This window comes from Heteronotia binoei, chromosome 17 (genome assembly GCF_032191835.1).
Source record: "Heteronotia binoei isolate CCM8104 ecotype False Entrance Well chromosome 17, APGP_CSIRO_Hbin_v1, whole genome shotgun sequence".
Taxonomy (NCBI): domain Eukaryota; kingdom Metazoa; phylum Chordata; class Lepidosauria; order Squamata; family Gekkonidae; genus Heteronotia; species Heteronotia binoei.
Genome location: NC_083239.1, coordinates 32698649 through 32720278, shown reverse-complemented (window position 1 = coordinate 32720278; position 21630 = coordinate 32698649). Strand labels below are relative to the sequence as shown.

General features: G+C 46.6%; 1 protein-coding gene across 1 annotated transcript; it reads right to left on the bottom strand.

The window, feature by feature from the left end:
* Window positions 1-5074: 5074 nt before the first annotated feature.
* Window positions 5075-16500, bottom strand: LOC132585761 (sushi, nidogen and EGF-like domain-containing protein 1). The gene is made up of 5 exons (XM_060257645.1): window positions 16348-16500; window positions 15057-15338; window positions 12205-12342; window positions 7862-8031; window positions 5075-5212 (listed from the first exon to the last, which is right to left on the bottom strand). The coding sequence occupies exons 1-5, from the start codon at window positions 16498-16500 to the stop codon at window positions 5209-5211; spliced, it is 747 nt and encodes a 248-aa protein (XP_060113628.1). The 3' UTR covers window positions 5075-5208.
* Window positions 16501-21630: the final 5130 nt, after the last annotated feature.

Below are 21630 nucleotides of genomic sequence, written 5' to 3'. Positions count from 1 at the left end.
GGCACTAGTAGCAGTGCTTCTGCTGTCCTTGCAACCCCGCCCCCCCCCCCCCAGATTGCAATTCAGAGATTCTCTGATTTGACCTTTGTCCTGTTGGGGGTATTTTGGTTTGTTTGGTTTTTTTGGCAATGCCATAGTGGCATTGGCTCTGCTAGGCACATTGCACTGGTTTTGCTTCTGACTGAAAAAATACCATTTTGTAGGTAAGAGATTCTCTTACTTGACCTTACTCCCATAGTTGAAAGCAATGGAGCTTTCCCAGCCATTGGTTTCTATGGGGGGGAGGGGGAGAAGGGGTCCAAGTCCACTCCAGTCTCCTTTGGAACTTGGGCGTTCTTTTGGGGAGAGCCTCCAGTAAGTACACTGCAAATTTGGTGCCTCTTCCTCAAACTCCATTCCCTACGCATGGGTTGTTCTCTATGTGGTTTTGCCTTTTTTATAAAGGCAATTTTTAAAGTGATAATCAGGTTCTCTCATTTGACATTTTCCCCATTATTGAAATTAATGGATTTTCCCCAGATTTTCCCCACCCTCTTTGGGTGCCCGTAGCATTGGATTCCCTGGTCCAATCGTTTTGAAACTTGGGGGATCTTTTGGGGAGAGGCTCTAAAAGATACACAGCAAATTTGGTGCTTCTACCTCAAACCCCCTCCCCTCCAGCCCACAGAATATACTCTATGGGATTTTTGCCATTGACTAAAATGGCCCATAGAGTATAATGGAGCCTAAAAAAATTTGGGAATACCGAATTTTTTCAGGGTTTTTTCCTTTACCTAATATGAGATTCGGCTTTCCAAGGGAATAACGATTTTTTTTTTGGTTTAATCCACCCCAAACTGAATTTTAATGATTTTTTTTTCTCTGCACATCCTAGAGCTGGTTAGGAGACCTGCAAGAGCATGGCATCCCAGTTTCTCTAGTGCCTGTGAGGCAAGAGCTCCTTAGTCTAGTTTTGTAAAGATAAGCAGGGCTTTTTTTTTAGGAGGAACACAGTTCTGGTTGGCTTGGTGTCAGGGTGTGTGGCCTAGTATGCAAATGAGCTTCTGCTGTGCTTTTTCTACAAAAAGCCCTCTGCAAAACAATGGTGACATCAGAGAGTGTGGCTGAATATGCAAATGAGTTCTTGCTGGGCTTTTTCTACAAAAAAAGCCCTGAAGATGAGTATTAGTGAAGGGAATTATTGTTGTTACTGTGTAGTGGTGGCACAGTCCTGGAGGGGCAGAAGGAAAATGGTCCTCAGATGGGAAATGTGGGGAGGGGCCTCAGCAGGTTAAAAGATAATAAGGTCCACCCTCCAAAGCAGCAATTCTTTCCAGGGGAAGTCATCTCTGTATTCTGGAGACCAGCTGGCATTCCAGGAAATCTCCATGCTCCACCTAGAGGCTGGCAGCTCTACCCTAGATCTTTGATTAAAGCATTTTCAAGTTTGACACTGAAGCGTAGAATCAGGGCATTTTTTGTAGCAGGAACTCCTTTGCATCTTAGGCCACACCCACATGATGTAGCCAATCCTCTAAGAGCTTACGGTAGACCCTGTTAGAAGAGCCCTGTAAGCTCTTGGAGGATTGGCTACATCAGGGGTGTGTGGCCTAATATGCAAAGGAGCTCCTGCTGCATTTCTAGTCCTCCAGCAAGACACTTTCCCCATTTCTCCCAAGTCATCAGTGCAAGAAGGAAGGGGGTTGGAAGTAGAGTTGTCAGCTCCAGGTTGGGAAATTTCTGGAGCTTTCAGGGTGGAGCCTGGGGAGGGTGAGGTTTGGGGAGGGGATGGACCTCCAGTCCACCCTCCAAAGCAGACATTTTCTCCAGATGAATGGACCACTGTTGCCTGGAGATCTGTTGTAATGCTGTGAGATCTCCAGGCCCCAACTGGAGGTTGGCAATAATAAGTTGGTAGGCACCCACACTCTTCCCCTTAGCTTAGGTTCATCATCCTTGGCCTGCTCCCATCCAGCTTTAAATACAGTCTCGCTGGCTACACATGTCCCTTTGCAATTCCCCTCACAAGGGAACTCTTTGCCACAGCATTCCAGGAAGGGACACTTGAAACTCCTGTTCTAGGCTGCCATAGGCCAGCTCTTCTCTCCTGCATCACCAGCCAGGCTGAAGCAGGCCAGGAGGCCTCAAGGGGTTCTGCACCTATCAGCAGGGAGGTAGCCCAGGAAGTCTCAAAGGGGCCTGTTCTCACTCTGGCTAGTGGGTCAGTTCTCAGTGTCACCACCTTGCCTTGTTCCACAGCTGCTGATAGTTGGAGGTTGAGTTCCTGTGCTTCAACAGTATGTATGAATATAAGAGGAGCTTTGCTGGATCAGACCAGTGGTCCATCCAGTCTGGCATCCTGTTTTGCACAGCAGTGGCCACAGGGCCGGCTCTAGGGTATCAGGCACCTAAGCACGGCCAGCCTGTCCACTAGGCAAACTAGGCCTTTTCCTAGGGGGCCTGCAGGGCAGGGGCACCAAAATTGGCCCTCGCCCCACCCCCTAGGCAAATCCCTAGTTGCCACCCCTCCCTCCCACCCAGTTTTTAATGCCTGCGGAACCGGCGGCGAAGTGCTGGCTCCTGGGGCTGTTTCAAGACCATCCCCCCCGCCGATCAGCTTATTGGCGGGAAAAGCTGTGCCGAGGCCGGCAGCTCCTATGCTGGCCTTCTGGTGCTCTCAGCACTTCCAGAGCTGAGGCAGTGGTGGGAAGGACAGCGAGCGGCTGAAAAAGTGGTGGCCGCCACCACTGCCTCAGAGGTGAGAAAAACAGGTGAGTGTGGTGGCGCGGTGCAGCTCCTGTGCCTGCTGCCTGGCTGCCATAGCTCAGTTGGCTTCCGGAAACTTCCAGAAGCTGCAAGGCTGAGCAATGGTGGCTCGGCAGCTGCGTGCTCTGAGGTGCAGGCACTATGTCACTCACCTATTTCCCTCACTGAGGAGGTGGGGGGGAAGGGCCCAACCCGGTACCACCCCGGGCCGTGCTCTAGGCAGCTGCCTAGGGCTGCCTAATGAACAGGCTGGTCCTGAGTGGTGAACGTGGAGGGTTGCCCTGGAGGACAAACAGGACGTAGAGGCCTAGGATCCCCCATACCTGCTTCTTGGCACTGGTATTCAAAGGTTTGCTGTCTTCGGATATGGAGTCTTCCATCAGTCACCATAGCTAGTAACCATTGAAGGAACTCTCTTCCATGAATCTGTCAAACTGCCTTTTAGAGGTATCTATGCTTATGGCCATTACTACCTTTCCCTGGCAGTGAATCCCATTACTCACCGTGTAAAGAAGTAATCACTGCAGTCTGTCCTGAATCTCTTGCCCAGCAACTTCATTGAGTGCCCTCAAGTTCCTCCTTTATTCCACTTCTCCAGTGCAAGGCAGACTGAAAATACAGAAGTCTTTTCTGTTTCTGTGTTAAGTTTCCGTAGCCTTGACCTGGATGGCCCAGGCTAGCCCAATCTCATCAGACCTTGGAAGCTAAGCAAGGTCAGCCTTGGTTGGTAATTGGGTGGGAGTCCATCAAGGAAGTCCATGGTTGCCATACAAAGGCAGATAATGGGAAACCACCTCTGAACATCTCTTGCCTTGAAAAATTGATGGGGGTCACCCTAAGTTGGCTAGGATACCGCCTTCCACCACATAAACCCCGGTGCCAAACCATGTTCAGCTGACATGATGTATCGTTAGAGACAGCATGACTGTTTTCCTGGCATGGAGGCGAAACTACAGATACGTATGAGCCCACTGAGAAATGCTGACAATCTTCTTATAAGCATTTGATGTAATGTAATATAATTTTATTATCTGACCATAGAATGTAACAACCATTCAAAGCAATTCTATCGAAGACACGCCAAGAGTTTGGAAAAGTAAAGAACAGAGATTCTTTTTACATCTCTTGTGATTCTGCAAATGTCTCAGCAGAACAGAAGTCTCCTCACGGCTCAATTTTTTTGCTTGGGGGGATTTTAGTGGATATCCATGTCACCTACTGCCGCATCCCATGGACCCATGAGAAGTTTTGCTATTTCTTGAATCTCTCCTGGTTTTACTTCAAGACCACACACCCCCCCCCCCCCAGCCTCAAAATTTCACTGCTAAGTCGAATTTGGAGTCAGCGGTAGGCAGAGATAAAGAGAAGTCTGGGTGCTTTAGTTGAGAACAGCCACTTGGGTGCAGCAGAGGAAGCTGAAGTCAATTTCACCATCACTGGGCATCAAATCTGAGAGGTGTGGCTGATATTTATGTTCTAAAGCATGTCTTCCAGCTTTACACAGCAGTTACACATCCTGTTAATCCTTCCATGCTCTGCAATGTCAATATTAGCACCTGAGTGGCATTCAAACAGAGAAGCCACAAATGAGTTCAGCTGGCACAGAAAGATTTTTGTTCATTGTTCAAGGCAAAACAATCATACTAGAAAAGCAAGAGAAGACGATGCCATTCGCCATGCCTGGAAGCAGTTTCAAGGGCGTACTCTGAGCATATGCAGAGTATCTTTCCTTTACTATTGGATTATTTGCAGTGGACCCCACTCACCAGCAGTTAGGAAAACAAATTCAGAGGTTGTGACTTCCCCACTCCCCAGTCTTTCCGTACAGGGCTTTTTTTTTTAAGCAGGAACACACAGGAATGCAGTTCCGGCTGGTTTGGTGGCAGGGGGTGTGGCTTAGTATGCAGATGAGTCCCTCCTGGGCTTTTCTAACAAAAAACACGGTGTGAAAGAATGATGATTTCAGGGGGTGTGGCCTAATATGCAAATGAGTTCCCACTGGGCTTTTTTCTACCCAAAAAGCCCTGCTTCTGTAACTACTACTGCATTCACACACTGGAGTGGATCCTACTAGGTTTCCCACTAATTCTATCATGATTCTTCCTATTACCCTGTTCTATAGAGGTTTTGCTCATGTGGATCCCGTGGTCCCCGGCAGAGCCTTTTCTGAGGGTCAAAAGGGGTCCCTCCTCTGAATTTTCCTAGTCAAAAAGTTTGCAGGACCTGACCAGGTATCATGCATTTATTCTCTGGATTCCTCAGACAGCCTGCCCAGTTCCTATCTCCCAGGTAACAGACAATGGAAAGCAGAGACATGCACCCAGTCATTTATTGGTATGCTACAGTTAACCATGAATTCAAAAGGCTCTGTGTGCCTGGAGGGAGTGGCAGATGGCTTAACGAGGAGGTTGGAGTACATCCTGTCCTGGAAGATGGAGGAGGTCCTCTGTGTTGGAACAGATCTTACCTGGAGGAAGGAGACAACAAAGTCCAAAATGAAAGGGAGATGACATCTTGGCTACTTCATGCAGGTGTATCAGCTTTCCAAATATTTAATCGGTCAGCTGCTCCCACGGACCCATAAACCGTGGATGAAACCCAACTGGATGAACCCCAAATGAGATCGGATGCACGCTGTCTGCCTGGCTGGTTCCTGCACTTCCTGGTGTGGTTTGGAATGCACAAAGAGGAGTACAGGAATATTAGGCTGAAATATCATCTATCTGACCTTTTTCTTTCTTCCCCTTTGCAACAACTGAGGGGGGAGGGATTAAAAACAAGAGAAGCAGAGAACAGAAAGAGCAACAATCTTGCTTTGGCACCCAAATTTTTCTTGCCTCCCCATTTCCCATCTAGAAGTCAGAAGAAAATTTAATTACAAGCTTACAGATGGGTCTGCAACACGCCCCGGCCCTAATGTGTGGATTTAAGGCTTTGTATGTGCTATGAGTCTGCAGGAGAGGAGGAAAAAAACACAGAGTGTGGCCTTGCATACCGAATACAGCTTCTGGAAACCTCAGCTTTCATTTTAAAACCAGGAAAGCAAGTCTCCCTCTCTCACAGTCTATGAGATAGCCAGTAAGCATGGGGAAATAGCAGAAGCCAGAGCTGGGGCTGAATGAGCAGACGAAGTTGGGGTGGTCTCTTCACACTCCTTGGTAGATCCTCCCCAGTGATGGCAAAGCCAAAATAAATCATACAAAAATAGAAAGCAGATGCCAAGTTATGCAGAGTGGAGAAAATTACACTTTGAAGATGTCTAGGACACATCAAAGACGACCCTTGCATAGATTTTATTGATTTTTTTTTTTTACAGAACGACCTTCCCAGCGGACTTATGCCTAGTAAGAATAGATTTAGCTAGAACACACGAAGCTGTCCTAAGCTGAGTCAGACTGTTGGTTAGTCCACCTAGCTCAGCATTTTCTGCGCCTCTGGAATCTCAGAATAGAAATAAAAGGCAGAGGATGGCCTTTCCCAGCAGCTGAGCTCCTTCACCCGGAGATGCTGGGGCTTCAGATAGGGACCTTCAGCATGCAAAACCACTGAGCCTTAGCCTTTCTCCTAAATACAGCCATTTCAATTTAATTATTATTATTTTTTTTAAAAATCCACTGGTTTAGAAGTTAGGTTCTCCATATTTCTGCATGTGGCACCTTCAGGGGATGAGGTCTGCTCTGGGGACCCAAGGACCCAACAATGGCAGAAGGGCGTGGCTGGAAGCCTGAGAATCCATGAGGCAGGCAGGGAAGCCAACCGGTGGGAAGAGTATGCTCTAGAACACCAACAGCAGGGTGGGGGTGGCTGGCACAGGGTGCAGCTGTGGGGTTGGCAACCTGGAGATCTCCTGGAATTACTGCTGATCCCCAGAAGACAAGGATCAATTCCCCTGGAGAAAATGGCTGCTTTGGAGAGGGGACCATATGGAATTGTACCCTGCTGAGGTCCCTCCCCTTCTTAAGCTTTGCCTCCAAATCACCAGGATTTTTCTAGCATGGATCTGGCAACTCTATGCAGCTGCGTGTGGGGAGGTCATCCTGTTTAGAACTAAGTTGTGATTGGGTCCAACAGCCAGGGGGATGGAGACTTAAGAAGGAAGGGTGGGCTTAGTTTTTTGGGCAGGACACTTAGGGTAATGGTGAGATGGAGCTAAAATAGGGTTGCCAGGTCTGTGTTGGAAAATACCTGGAGACTTTGGAGGTGGAGTCGGGAGAGGGCGGGGTTTGGGGAGGGGAGGGGTCTCTGCATAGTATAATGCTATAGAGTCTACCCTTCAAAGCAGCCATTTTCTCCAGGGAAGCTGATTTTTCTCCAGGGAGAGCTGGTAGCAGAGACTTAAGCATGTACGCGTTGATCCGTGATTGAATTCTTTGTACTGTGGCTCCAGTTAAAACAACATTGAGAGAAGGCTGATGAAGGGTAAAACCAATGAAACCATAGGAAATCCAGTCTTTTGATCTCTTTGTGAGAAGTTGTGCAGAACGACATCCCTGTCTCCACCCAGATTCTGAACTACAAGAAGCGGCTGAAGGCAGTGCCTCTGAGACATGACGTTAGAAAATAGTCGGGGGGGGGGCATTGTGTGGGTGTTCATTCTATTATTTTGCTGTATAGACTTCTTATAAACTGTGCACTAAATGTTTGTTTGCACACTTTTTGTGTGAGGGTGATAATTCAACCGGTGAGGTTTTGAAGGATATATTGTGCTTAATACACTGGTACCTGTGCTACTGTATATTTTCTCTGCCAGCTGGAGATCGGTTGTAAAAGCAGGAGATCTCCAGGCCATACCTGGAGGTTGGCAACCCTAATAAGAGGTGGCAGGAAATTGAAAGTCAAAGATGAGGCTGTGAAGGGAAAGGACCAGGGAGTGTTGTTAATTGCCTTGGAAGAGTTGGAAGGCCATTTTCCACTCATGGAACTGAGACCCCTACCTACCCTGCTCTTGGGCTCCTCACTGTGGGCTCTCTGCTTCACCTCACCCTACCAAGCCCAGGTCACACTACACAAGATGCGCCAGTTATTTCACTCAGCACTGAGGGGCTCAGAGGACTGGGAATTATGTTCCTCATAGGTACCTGTAGGAAGATCTGGCCTTGACGTTCCGGGTACTCACAGCAAACAATCGATGCTCTCCGTAGTGACTGGAGCCACAAATTCATCCACCTGGAAGACCCATCGCCCTGGCTTTCCCACGTTGGTGGTCCCCCCAATATTGAGGACATCAGGGGTACGGGAAGAAGGGATGTTGTAGTAATTTATTTTGTCTCCACTGTCAAAGCCAGCCTGAGATGCAGATGGAGGGAGGCAGTTATTATATCATCCAGTGCTATAGCCAAAAAAACTGTTTATTCACAGTGGGCAGTGCCAGATTAAAACCTGTGGAGGCCCCTAGGCAGTCAAAATCTCGGGGCTCCCCTCACAAATTATCTCAGAGTCAGAGTGCCTGCCCTGCCACCCACGGCCCCAGCTGCAGCCTGCAGGCACCTTCTCAAAAGCCCCTTTGACAAAGCTGTGGGGAAGAGGCAGAGAGAGGCAAACTTGGCGATGACGCCAGCAGCAGCTGCACCAGGCAAGTTGGGCAAAGAGCAGCTCAGTTGCTGGCTGTGCATGCAGGCTGGGAGGGCTGAAAGTAGGGGGAAAACTGGGGGGAAGAGCTGGCCCGGGGCCTCTAAAGGCATGGGGGCCCATAGGCCAGTGCCTACTTGGCCTAATTGTTAATCTGGCCCTGACAATGGGTTGTACTGTATTTGCCTAGCCCTCCTTTTTAAGTCCTGACCTGGTTGGACCAGGCTAACCCAATCTCATTGGAAGCTAAGCAGAACTGGCCCATGTGCTGTCAAGGAATGGTAAGAAAACCATTGAGTGTGGGTCCTAGTGCTGGAATAAGAAGACATCACATCCCACCGTGTCCATGCCAAGTCTCTATAGAAGATCCTGTGAATGGGTACTTTGATACAATCACCTAGAAGAACAGGCCTTTAAACTCCATCTCTCTAGAAATAAAACAGCTGGACCGGCCAGTTGTGCTGCAATCATCCAGAACTTGTAGTCTACCAAGTTGAATAAAGTCCACCAGCCATTTATTATGGACTGTCGAAGTGCTTGTCAACTCCGTTCCCCTCAGGTCCACTTATACAGTGCCAGAAAGATAGCAAATACAAAAGCCCTTCTGTGTGTCTGTGTAACCTTTTATATCCCTAAACTGGATGGACCTCATCAGATCTTGGAATCTAAGCAGGCTCTGTCCTGGTTGGTACTTAGATGGGAGACTACCAGGGGAGTCCAGGGTTGCTATGTGGAGGCAGACAATAGCAAATCACCCCTGATTGTCTCTTTCCTTGAAAACACTATGAGGTCACCATAAGTTGACTTACTTGAGAGCACTTTCTGCCACATACACCCCTTTCTGCAGTGGATATGAGATTGAGGTTCGCAGGAAGAGAACAACCCTTTTTACAAATCCACTCTTCACAACAGGCACCCCATGGCAAATATCCGAGTAGAAAATGTAGTGCCGAAAGTTCTACTATTCTAGCAACATGCATGATCACAGCATAGATTGCTCAGATGTGAGACATGTATATAGTTTGTGGGATTTGACCTTTCATGTTGTTGGTTTAGACTACCATGGCACAGAATTTTCCCAAACGTTGCCATTTTGAGTGTGTGTTTGAGGGAACCACAGAAAGCAACAGTGCTTCACCAGACCGTTTCTAAGCAAAGTCATTCCCTTCAAAGTTGATTGAAGAACTAATGTAGCTGCCTTATACTGAATCAGACCATTGGTCCACCAAGCAAGCAGGGCCAGCTCTAGAACCTTTGGCACCCAAGGCAAGGCTAATTAATTGCGCCCCACCCCCCTTCTCTGGGGTCACTACAGCCAGATCTCTCCATTCTGTCCTATGAGCCCATGGGACAGAATAGAACAGGGGTCCTCAACCTACGGCCCGCAGGCCAGATGCGGCCCGCTGAGGACGTTTATGCGGCCCGCCGGGTTATGGCAAAATCAGACTGGAAGTGACGTTCAACCTAAACTTGCGTTAGCAACGCACACTTCCGGCACTGGGCTGAGGCGGCGGAGACAGAGTGTGAGGTGATACCAAGGTGAGGTGAGTTTCCAGGCCAGGGTGTGTGGTGTGGGGAAGGGAGAGAGATGCAGAAGACGGAGAACTGACGGCCCGCGGCCTTGTACAGTAACGGCAGTCCGGCCCTCCAACAGTCTGAGGGACAGTGAACTGGCCCCCTATTTAAAAAGGTTGAGGACCCCTGGAATAGAAGGATTGGGCTGTCACTGTGGCACGACGCTACGGAAGGGGTTTCAAACTTTAAACCCCTTCTCTGGGGTCCTGCTGCAGCAGCTGCCCAATCCCTCCATTCTATCCTATGGGCCATAGGAATGGGGCTGCCCTGCTGACCACACCTCTCTCTCTTGGCACAGGAGGGGAGATCATTTCCCTGCTTTTGCACCCCAGGGTGTAAAAGCAGGGAGAAAGCCCCCCTGTCCGCACATCTTGGAGCCTCCAAAAGGCCCATACAGGGGGAACTCTGAGAGGCGGTGACTGGGCAGCAGCAGGACCTCACCGAGTCACATGGGGGCACCCAATTTGGTGCCCCCAGAAGGCCAGCACCCTAGGCAATCACCTAATTTGCCTAGTGGGAGGGCTGGCCCTGCAAGGAAGTGTTGTCTATTCTAACTCACAGTGGCTCTGCAGTATCTCAGGTGGGGGCCTTTCCCATCACCTCCTACCTGATCCTTTTATCTGGAGAGTCCGAGGATTGAACATGGGACCTTCTGCATGCCAAGCAGATGCTCTGCCACTGAGCCACAGCCATGCCCCCTCATCCCCTGCCAGTGGCCAGGAGGAACCCGGCAACCTCACCCCGAGTCTATTTAGAACTGCGTCACAAACAGCTGTCATTTACCGGCCAGCATAAACTTGTATCCATAATCCATGTTATGGCCATCGTGGCCAAAAATTCCCGGAGAAATGTGTGGTGTGTATTGATATCCAAGGCTCCTTTTTGATCAATAAAGCTAACGCTTGCAAAAGTCAATCTACTGACCAGATAACATCTATATTCTGATTTGGGTTATGTCACTCAAGATACGCATTATTGCTGAATCATTCATCATGGTTTTGCCCTAGATCTCTGAATCCAAATTTATTATCCTCCAAACGGAGACTGGATGATAACCACCTCCATACGCTTCTTCATTTACTGAGCAGGTGTGATCGTAAATTATAGATTATGTGTTATGAAATTCAGAGTGGTAAAAAAAAAAATCTGACCATGGAAGTCTTAAGATCCTCTTCCAGGACACATCAATCAAAAGCACTTTTGTTGATGAGAATTTTTCCAGCGATGGATATCGCATCCGGCTGTGTTGGTTTCAGTAAATCTTTCATAAAAAGTGGCACAGATTTGACAGATCATCTTTCATTATTTGATCGTTTCCCGGGAACTGACTTACTTGCAATTCCACTGAGCTTCCAAGCTCTTTGTACATTATTTAGTATTTTATGTTTTAAGGTTTTTTTATGTAGTACAGTTTAGTTTATTCTATTGGTATCTGTTTCTATTCTTTTCCTGAGGTTTGTGGAGTTACTGTGTTAGAGGATGCCTTTGAGCAAAATGTGCTAGATGGTAATAGTAATTTTGCATAGTGGGTAATGTGGCATTTTATGCTGCTTGATTTTACTTTTTGTTCATTAAATGCGTAGCTTTCTCCCTTACTCTGGCAGCTTTAGAAAGTCAGACCTGATTGGTTTCAGAACTGCATCAAGGGGAGACCACCCTCCGTATCTTATGGTGAAAGAGTTCACAGTTACCCTCAAAAGGAAAGATTGAGTTCCTTATGGGGGGGAGGCAATGTGGGCACCATGATATCTGTCAACACCTTTCCTGGGACCCACCAAGTGTTTTGGGAAAGTGGGTGGGGCCAGTGGAGCTTTAGCCCAGTGGGGCTTCTGATTGGCCACTGGAGATCTCATTGGCTGAGCAGATGTTTTACAGGTTGTTTTGGCAGCAGCTGCTGCCATAACAGAAGAATCTGCACTGTTTGAATGCAGGGAAGCTGTTTGTATGCAAGAAAATATTGTTAAACAATTAAAAATGCCCTGTTAAACAGAGCTTCTGCTTGAAATGTTGAAGACCTGCTATGAGAGTTATGCATAACTTCACTCCCTGACATTTTGTGGCTCGTGCTGACTCCTATGGCAGCCATTTTGTGGTAGGTTCCACTTCCTGTGGCAGCCATTTTGTAGTGGACATCACTTCGTCTGGCAACCATTTTTTGGTCGCATGCACTGATCTTTGTCACAATTACAAAGGTGCCTACTAGCTTAAAAAGGTTGGGGTCCTTTGACATGAGTTGTTGATATCTCTGAAGCTTGAAACACCCTCAGTTCAGGACTTCTCCACCCCACATGACATATAAGATCAGTCTATAACCACCTGTGCTGGGGTTCCTCCAAGGCCAGTCTTAGCATCACCCCCACTTGCTCGACCTGTGGTCCACTGGATATCAGCATAGTTCAGCTCGATAAAGGCTATGTCCCCATTGGTAATCAAAACAGCTTGGAAGGTGTTGACCTATAGAAAAAAGTACTAACTGTTTAGTTCTTAAAAGCACAAAAGGACAATCTGTCAAGGAACAGATGTGTCTCGTTCATCAGTTCTACAGCACCACAAGAGAAGAGATCACCCAAGTTGACACTTCCTCTTAACTTTATGTAAAGTAACCAAGAATTCCTCTGGGGGCACCAAGGAGCAGTGAACACTAAGACCACCAAGAATTCACCTTTCTGTGGATAACCTCACTGAAGAACCTTTAGGGGACTGACCTGAGAGAAAACAAAGTCCAGCTCTGGAACCTATTTGTATTGCCAGTCCTGGACTGTGACAAGAAGAGAGGACCTTTGAGCAAGCAGAAAGCGTCTTTCCTCCAATGTCAAGCAACCATGAAAAGCTCGCATATGACTGAGAGAAAATCAGTACTTTATTCATTGCTAATGAGTTAGATTGACAGGAATCAATGAATGCATTATTGACCATAATTGTGAAAACTGCTGTGATCCTTTTAGAATGCTGTTCCTTCAAAAGACAACCCAGGGCCACCCAAAACTCATAGGAATCAGACATGCAGCTGGAAAGACACTGCCTTACATATGGTTACCAATCTCAAGGTTGGGCCTGGAGTTCTTCTGGCACAATTCAGCTGAAGAAATGTGGCTCTTTCACACACATTTGTGTGGCTCTCCAAGCCCCCACTGCTCCATTGGCTGGCTTGGAGAAGGCATTTCTCTCTTTAAATCACTTCGCCAAGCCAAGCCAGCTAGCAGCTTGGAAAATGCATTTAAAGTTGCTTTTTTCCACCTCTCCCTCCTCCTATTTATCTTCCTTCCTTCCTTCCTTCCTTCCTTCCTTCCTTCCTTCCTTCCTTCCTTCCTTCCTTCCTTCCTTCCTTCCTTCCTTCCTTCCTTCCTTCCTTCCTTCTGCTCTCAAACATCTGATACCCATGTCTTGTGGCTCTCAAACAATCTGATGTTTATTCTATGTGGCCACCCCTGCTCTATGGCATCAGACCTCTACCCCTACAGCTCTCCATCTCTTCCTCAAACTCTGCATTTCCCATAGGGTTGCCAGGTCCTACCTTCTTCCTGGCAGGGGAATCTTCAGGCTTTCCTGGAGCTTTCCAGAAGTGATGTCATCACACTGCCAATGTCTCATGGCAACACTCTAGTTTTAAGGCAAAATATTATTCTAGCCCAAATTTATCATAGTGTTTTGCCCAAAAACTAGTCTTGGGCGATGTGATGATGTCATTTTTAGGTGACATCGTCATGCCATGTTTTGAGGCATTTGCTGGTCATCAGCAGGGAGGAGCCCACAAAAGCAGGGGAAACTCCAACTGGACCAGGGGGCTGGCAACCCTATCTCCCCAGCAGGCTGGCTGACAACCAGATGGAGTCTAGAGGGGATGGGGACATGGGGTGGGTGGGTGGGTGGGATACTGCTAGCAACCGAATGTCACTTCCAGGAAAAAGTTGAAACTGACATCATGTTTCTCTAGGAATTGTGAGAAATCATAGTGTCCAGAGATTTCTAGAAAGAAATAATGTGACTTCTGGGTTTTCCTAGGAAGTGAAATCATGCTGTTCCCCTCTGCTTAGCAGGGGTAGGATGCCATATAGTCCACCCTCCAAAGCAGTCATTTTTTGCAGAAAAACTGATCTCTGTAGTCTGGAAATCAATAGTACTTCCAGGAGATCTCTAGGTCCCACCGGGAGGATGGCAGTTCTAGTGCTGGAGACCAGGTAGGGGCAAGAAAGACAAAGTTCTGTCACCCCTGACAGTTGTCTGGAGGCTGATAAATTCAGACAAGAAATATAATTTGTTTGCATATGAAAGTTCAATTAGGTGTTTAAGGTGCAGGCAGAACCTTTGTCTGAAAGTCTCTGGTGACACTTAGTGACCCTGACCTAGTACCATGCTGATTCTATAGCAAAAACCCATGTCTCATTTGCATTGTCTTCTGTCATAACAGAAACACTCATAAGAACATAAGATAGGGTTGCCAATCCCCAGGTGGGGGCAGGGGATCCCCCAGTTTGGAGGCCCTCCCCCCACTTCAGGGTCGTCAGAAAGCAGGGGGAGGGGAGGGAAATGTCTGCTGGGAACTCTATTATTCCCTATGGAGATTTATTCCCATAGAAAATCATGGAGAATTGATCCACGGGTATCTGGGGCTCTGAGGGGGCTGTTTTTTGGGGTAGAGGCACCAAATTTTCAGTATAGTATCTAGTATCTCTCCCCAAAATACCCCCCAAGTTTCAAAAAGATTGGACCAGGGGGTCCAGTTCTATGAGCCCCAAAAGAAGGTGCCCCTATCCTTCATTATTTCCTATGGAAGGAAGGAATTGAAAAGGTGTGCCGTCCCTTTAAATGTGATGGCCAGAACTCCCTTTGGAGTTCAATTATGCTTGTCACAGCCTTGATCTTGGCTCCACCCCTAATGTCTCCTGGCTCCACCCCCAAAGTCCCCAGATATTTCTTGAATTGGACTTGGCAACCCTAACATAAGAACATACGAGAAGCCATGTTGGATCAGGCCAATGGCCCATCCAGTCCAACACTCTGTGTCACACAGTGGCCAAAATTTTTTTGTATATATATACACACACACACACACACACACACACATATATATATACACACTGTGGCTAATAGCTCATGAATAAATGGCTCTCATGAAGCTGAGAGAACACTCACAAGGAGCCATAGGCACCCATCAATGAGAGGCCTACCTTCTTTGAAGCAGTTCCAAAATAGGCCACACGGTCCCAGGTAGCAATGAAGGCCCAGATAGCTGTAAAAGGGATCCCAGGGAAGTATTCGTTGATATCTGCAGAGCAACGGCTAAGCACTGCTGGATCCTGTGTCTGCCTCCAGAAGATATCCCCACCCCACCGATTGTCGACATCACCCCAATATGGAGCCACAAAGGGACATCCACCGTCCAGAGGGAAAGGATCAGGGGTGTACTGTGAGACATTCACACCAAAGGAGACAACACCATTGTTGTTAACCTACAGGAAGGCGTCAGAAGAGGAAGAGGTGAATGTGTGAGATTGGATCAATTGCCAGATAGGGAGGTAGAAAGAATTGGTCTGACATGAACTTAGAAGCATAATTAATGATAGATTCAGGTGGGTAGCCATGTTGGTCTGAAGCAGCAGAACAAAATTCGAGTCCAATGGCACCTTTATGGTGGTAGGGTCACTCAACAGGGATACATCAGTTTGTTTAATTGTTATTCCTACTTTCAGGAGAACCCTGGAAGTTATGGTCATGTCTTCAGTTATCAGAATGCACACTATGAATGCACTGATCCAGATACCCCTGGCTAGCCTGATCTCATCAGATCTTGGATGCTAAACAGGGGTCATGAACTGTAACAAATGGGGTTCAGTTTGACCTTGGTTAGTATTTGGATGGAAGACCACCAAGGAAGTCCAGAGTTACTACACAGTGGTCAGTAATGGCAAGCTATCTCTGAATATCTCTTGCCTTGAAAACCCTACAACAGGGGTGGCCAACGGTAGCTCTCCAGATGTTTTTTGCCTACAACTTCCATCAGCCCCAGCCAGCATGGCCAATGGCTGGGGCTGATGGGTGTTGTAGGCAAAAAACATCTGGAGAGCTACCGTTGGCCATCCCTGCCCTACAAGGTCACCATAAGTTAGCTGTGACTTGATGCCACTTTGCTCCACCACCACACTGTAGAAAGAAACTCATACAGAGAAAAGCAAGTGAAGTTTGCTGTGCCTTATCCTAGAACACATGGGTCATTATACACCCCATTTGATTTGTCTGATGAAGAGTCACACCAGATCACCTCTCAAAATATTCACACACTAATTTATGTACATAGAAAATATTTCTACCTAGCACCCTCAATTGACCGATTCCTTAGGAAGCTAATGATGGCCAAGAAGTACAAAGAGTAAAATATAGAGGCAGGTAAAGCTTTTTGCCACCTTCACTTCTGGGAGAGAAACAGGAAGATAGTGTTTGATCTGGTCAAGTATTACATACATAGAGAGATCTGTATCCCTTGCCATAAAAGGTGAAGGGCACTGAAATAGATATTTCTGGAGATGTCCCATCATCTGACTTGGGGTTCTTTGTATCACCTTGGTCTATCCCGTATGGATACAGCAGGGATTCTGCAGTAGGAGAGAATGTCATGTTTATTTTTGCAGTGATCCTGATCAGAAACTGACCAGACTGTCCTACCTTCTCCCTGTCCCAAAGCCAACCACCAACAAATGCTACAATTAGGGCTCCCTTCCCACCTTAGGGGGCATATCTTAGGGGGCTGGGTATTTGGCCTTGTAGCTTCCAGCTGTTCATCATTTACCACAGCACCTCAAATTTTAAATCCTCTGGAATCAGATTGATTAGATTGGTGAAGGTCTTCTGCACACAAGCATGTGCAAGATCATTAATAAGGATGGGCACAAACTGGTTCATGGTGAAAGTTCATGACAAATGTTGGCTGGTTTGTGGTTCGTGAACTGAAGAGCCACCGCTAACTTCCATGAATTTTAAGGCAGTTTGCGAAAGCTCGTGAAGAGCAGAAAGCCCATTTAAACTTCTGATTTCTTCTCTTCACTAAAAACAGCAGAGCAGTTGGGAGCAGAAAACAGGGGTCATGAACTGATATGAACTGGTTCGGTTTGTGAACGAATCTCTCAGTCTGTGGTTCAGTTTGTTGTTCAGCCATGAACCAGGAACCAAAATGAACTGTAAAAATGTGGTTTGTGCCCATCCCTAATAATTGACCCACAGCCCTCTGGAGAGAGAGAGTGTAAATTATAAATCATGCATTGTGTCTAACTGAAAAATATTAATGAGTAGTATATGCTAATTAGCTATGCGGGTCTTTCTGGGTATCAAGGATGCTCACCAGCATTGTGTAATTTCCTCATTAAAATCTATGAAGGGACTACACCACCATTTTGTACCCAGTGAATGGACAGACATATAATAGCTGGAAATCTGTGCCCATCTGGATGGTGAACAGATGCTTTTCCTCGGATAAACTTTCCTAAGAGACAGCTCAACCACCCACTCCAGTCTTATTGGCATGACACATTTCTTTGGTCTTAAGGAAATCCATAACCCAAAGTCATGGGCTGTCTTGGGCTGTGATCCTAAAATATTTTCCTGAGAGTACACCCAATTGAATCAAATGGGGTTCACTTCTGAGAAGATCTGAATAGGATTACTCCCTTAGCCATTCTGAGCCCTGGGCAAAATTCAAGGATGCCCCCTCCAATATCCCCTTTATTCCCATTTATTCTCATTCTGAACAAGAATAAAGCACCCAATTTTCACAATGCACACCCTTTCAAAAATGCACTGCAGTCTGCCTTTTGACTTGGCAGTGTTGATTTTCCAACACCGTTTTCTATCACCCTCCACCAGAATAGTGCCCTGGGCCAGTTTCCAGACTGCCCCCTAGATAAACTGATCCCTGCCCAAACTCAGCTCTCAAGCAAACTGCACATTACCTTTGGAGTTCTGGACTGGAGAAGTCAGCGCTGATCCTAAAAAGCAGCCATAAACAGACTATCAGGCCTAAAATCAGATTTAACCCCCCCCCCCCACACACCCGAGCACACTTCTATATGCACAGTTGTAATTATTTATTTAAATGTCAGAAGCTGCCAGTGAGACCACGGAGGAGATTTGCTCCTCCATGGTCTACCAGTGAGACCACGGAGATTACACAGGAGATTTGCTCCGACCTAGCCCCACCTCCCATTCGGATTAAAAGTGCACGATCACACAAGCACATCTGTAATCCGAGCCGCACCTGCACTCACCCTGTCTCTGGACACCTTCTGTTCACATCAAAAACTACCTGGATTTTCCCGGTAGCATCCCCATGAATCGGATGTAGGTCACATAATTGGCTGCTGTCTGAATGCCCTGAGGCAACTCATAAACAGAAGGGCTGTGTGATCGCGCCAAGCCATTTCCAGCAAGGTCAGGGTTTCCCTCCCCCCAACCCCTCTCTGAGGAGTGTTTGCGTGCTTCTCCTATTGAGTGCACACACGGGGCCTTTTTTAAAAAGACAGCCCTTTCTGCATTGGGTCCGTGGTTGAGCCAGGCTAGCAGTGTGAATGGGCAACCATTGAACGCTGCCGGGATCTTGCTGCTTCAGCAGGGGTTGCCTGATAACCTGGAAACGGTTCAAACTGAAGCGGATTTTTTTTCACAACAGGATAAAATCGCGTCAGTTTCACAGTGTGAAACCAGCCTAACTATCACAGAAGCATTGTGTGGCTTAGAAACGAATTTGGAATTTTTGTTTATTTTGTAACCTATGCCCTGATCATATGTTTGAAAATAAGAGATGCTGGTAGATGAACCATAGAGCCTTAGGAAGGGACTGGGAGAAGTCCTTGTTTAGTTAAAGAAGACAAAGCACTCAGACTTGGCACTTTAGAAAGAGCAGCTAATATATTGTTATGATTAGGCACTTTAGAAAGAGAAATGGAAGTACCAGCATGAGATCCACAAGTAGGGTTGCCAATCCCCAGGTGGGAGCAGGGGATCCCCCAATTTGGAGGCCCTCCCCCCGCTTCAGGGTCATCAGAAAGCGGGGGGAGGGGAAGGAAACGTCTGCTGGGAACTTTATTATTCCCTATGGAGATGTATTCCCATAGAAAATAATGGAGAATTAATCTGCGGGTATCTGGGGCTCTGGGTGGGCTGTTTTTGAGGTAGAGACACCAAATTTTCAGTACAGCATCTAGTGCCTCTCCCCAAAAGATCCTCCAAGTTTCAAAACGATTGGACCAGGGGGGTCACGTTCTATGAGCCCCAAAAGAAGGTGCCCCTCTCCTTCATTATTTCCTATGGAAGGATGGCATTGAAAAGGTGTGCCATCCCTTTAAATGTGATGGCCAGAACTCCCTTTGGAGTTCAATTACGCTTGTCACAGCCTTGATCTTGGCTCCACCCCTAATGTCTCCTGGCTCCACCCCCAAAGTCTGCTGGCTCCACCCCCAAAGTCCCCAGATATTTCTTAAATTGGACTTGGCAACCCTATCCACAAGTGGTTCAGGTTTCTGCTGTTGGTATTGGCTTTTCAGTGTTCAACAGAGAACACGGGATGGGAAGAATGCATCTAGCTTACATTGATGCCTCATAAAAGTTTTCCTTTGGGTATTGCAGTGGAAGCATTAAACACCCATGCACCAATCTGTGGGAGCTTATTTTGGTTTTTTTGCTGTCAAGTCCAACCAATTTATGGTGACTCAGTAGGATTTTTAAGGCAGGAGACATCTGGAGGTGATTTGCCATTGCCTGTCTCTGTGTGTGTCTTCCATCCAAGTACTAACCAGCGTCAACCCTGCTTAGTGTCTGAGATCTGATGAGACTCGGCCAGCCTTTGTTATCCAGGTCAGGGCATTTGTTGCTAGGGATGACTAAATGTTCCCTGCTTTGTAGCAATTTTAGTTCTCCACTTCTCCCTGTCGGTTCTGTAGATTCATTTCTTCTGTGCCTGCTTCTTGTTGCCTTGAGCCATAAGACACAGGCAGGGTATAAATATATTAATAAATACATAATCCCGATTTGGCCACACACAATGCTGAAAAACATGCATACCTTTTGCAAAGAAAAAAAAAAAAGACAATGATATAAAATTAAAGAATCCCAGGTTCAATTTGCACAAGAGAGAAATGAAAACCAAATGAAGATTTTCTGCTTAAAATGGCTAGGGTGAGAACTTTGAAGTCATGTCTCCTTGTTGGTGCTTTGTTTAATATCCAGTTTGTCCCATCAATTTAGAAGAGGACCAAAATGTCATCTCATCAAGTTCCTTCTGCAACTTCTCTAGAGTCTTCCTTGACCTAGATGGCCCAGACTAACCTGTTCTTCACCAGATCTGAGAAGCTAAGCAGGGGTCAGCCCTGGTTACTAATTGAACGGGAGACCATCAAGGAATTCTAGAGTTACTATACTGAGGCAGGCAACGGCAAACCGCTTCTGAACATCTCTTGCCTTGAAAGCCCTATAGTGTCACCTGGTTGTGTCTTGGAAGTACTTTCTACCACCTAGATCTTCAGCAGCAAAAGATACCAATCAGGACTAGCCAGACCTTGCAGAAATACGCAAAACTGCATATTATCTGGCAAAAACATGGGCATCCCATCACCTTAATTAAAAGTTTTGTGTAACTCCAGCACTTGTTACCATGTTTTCCAATAGAATTTGGTCTAGCCAGAGATTCCATCATCTTTATTTGGATATCTATCAAATGTATTTCAAACACGATCTTCTCAAGTTTACATATACAAATACCAGTTCTTATTCTGCCCCCCCCCCTTTGCAAATTCAATAATTCTTTCAGGTTGAGCACCCATTTGCCAGTTGAAGATGGCTGAAAACCACCAATCTTTTTTTTTTAAAAAAAAATAATTAGTGGGTTTGTTCCTTTGTATATAAATTTCTTTGAGGTTTCAGGCAGTAGATATACACTACCAAATTACTTTCCCTCCCATAAAGGAACCCCTAGCCTTAACCAAAGGGGAGGGGAAAAAAAGAAAGGGAAATTAGAAAATAAACAAGAAAAAAAGTGGGGGGAGGAAATGGGGGTAAACCTCAGGGCTTTTTTGGTAGAAAAAGCCCAGCAGGAACTCATTTGCATATTAGGCCACACTCCCTGACACCAAGTCAGCCGGAACTGCGTTCCTGTGAGTTCCTGCTAAAAAAAGCCCTGGTAAACCTTATCCCAGTAGGTAAGTGTTATATTAAGATTCATAGGCCAACTATCAGTCTTAAATGAAAGCTAAACTCAGGTTTGATCTCTTCTTTATGGAGAAAATTGTCTATTCCCAAGGCTTGATTTCACTTACCCACAATCAGCAGAAGGAAGGCCCAGAGAGTCTCCATCCCAGTGGCTTACTTGGACTATTCTGTGTGTGTGTACACTGGAGAGAGTTCTCACACCTCTTATACATCCAGAAAACATATATGGGATAACTGATATATACGCTACCTTCCCACACCTTGCTTTACAGAAGGAGAGCAAACAGTTGTCATAAAGGATTGGGGAGGGGGAAGGCATTAGCCAAACAACAAGCCATTTCATCATTGTAATCCAACTGACTTTCTTCACACACTTTTTTTTTTTTGAGCAACAGTTAACACCACAATAGATGGGGCTGGGCATCTTCTCGGATTGAAACAGAGAGAGGAGGAGAAATGTTCACCTGCGTGGACAATACATCAACACCATTCATAGTGTTCTGAATGTAGCAGGGACGTGGTCCCCGCCTAGACGGTACACAGTTCCTGCTT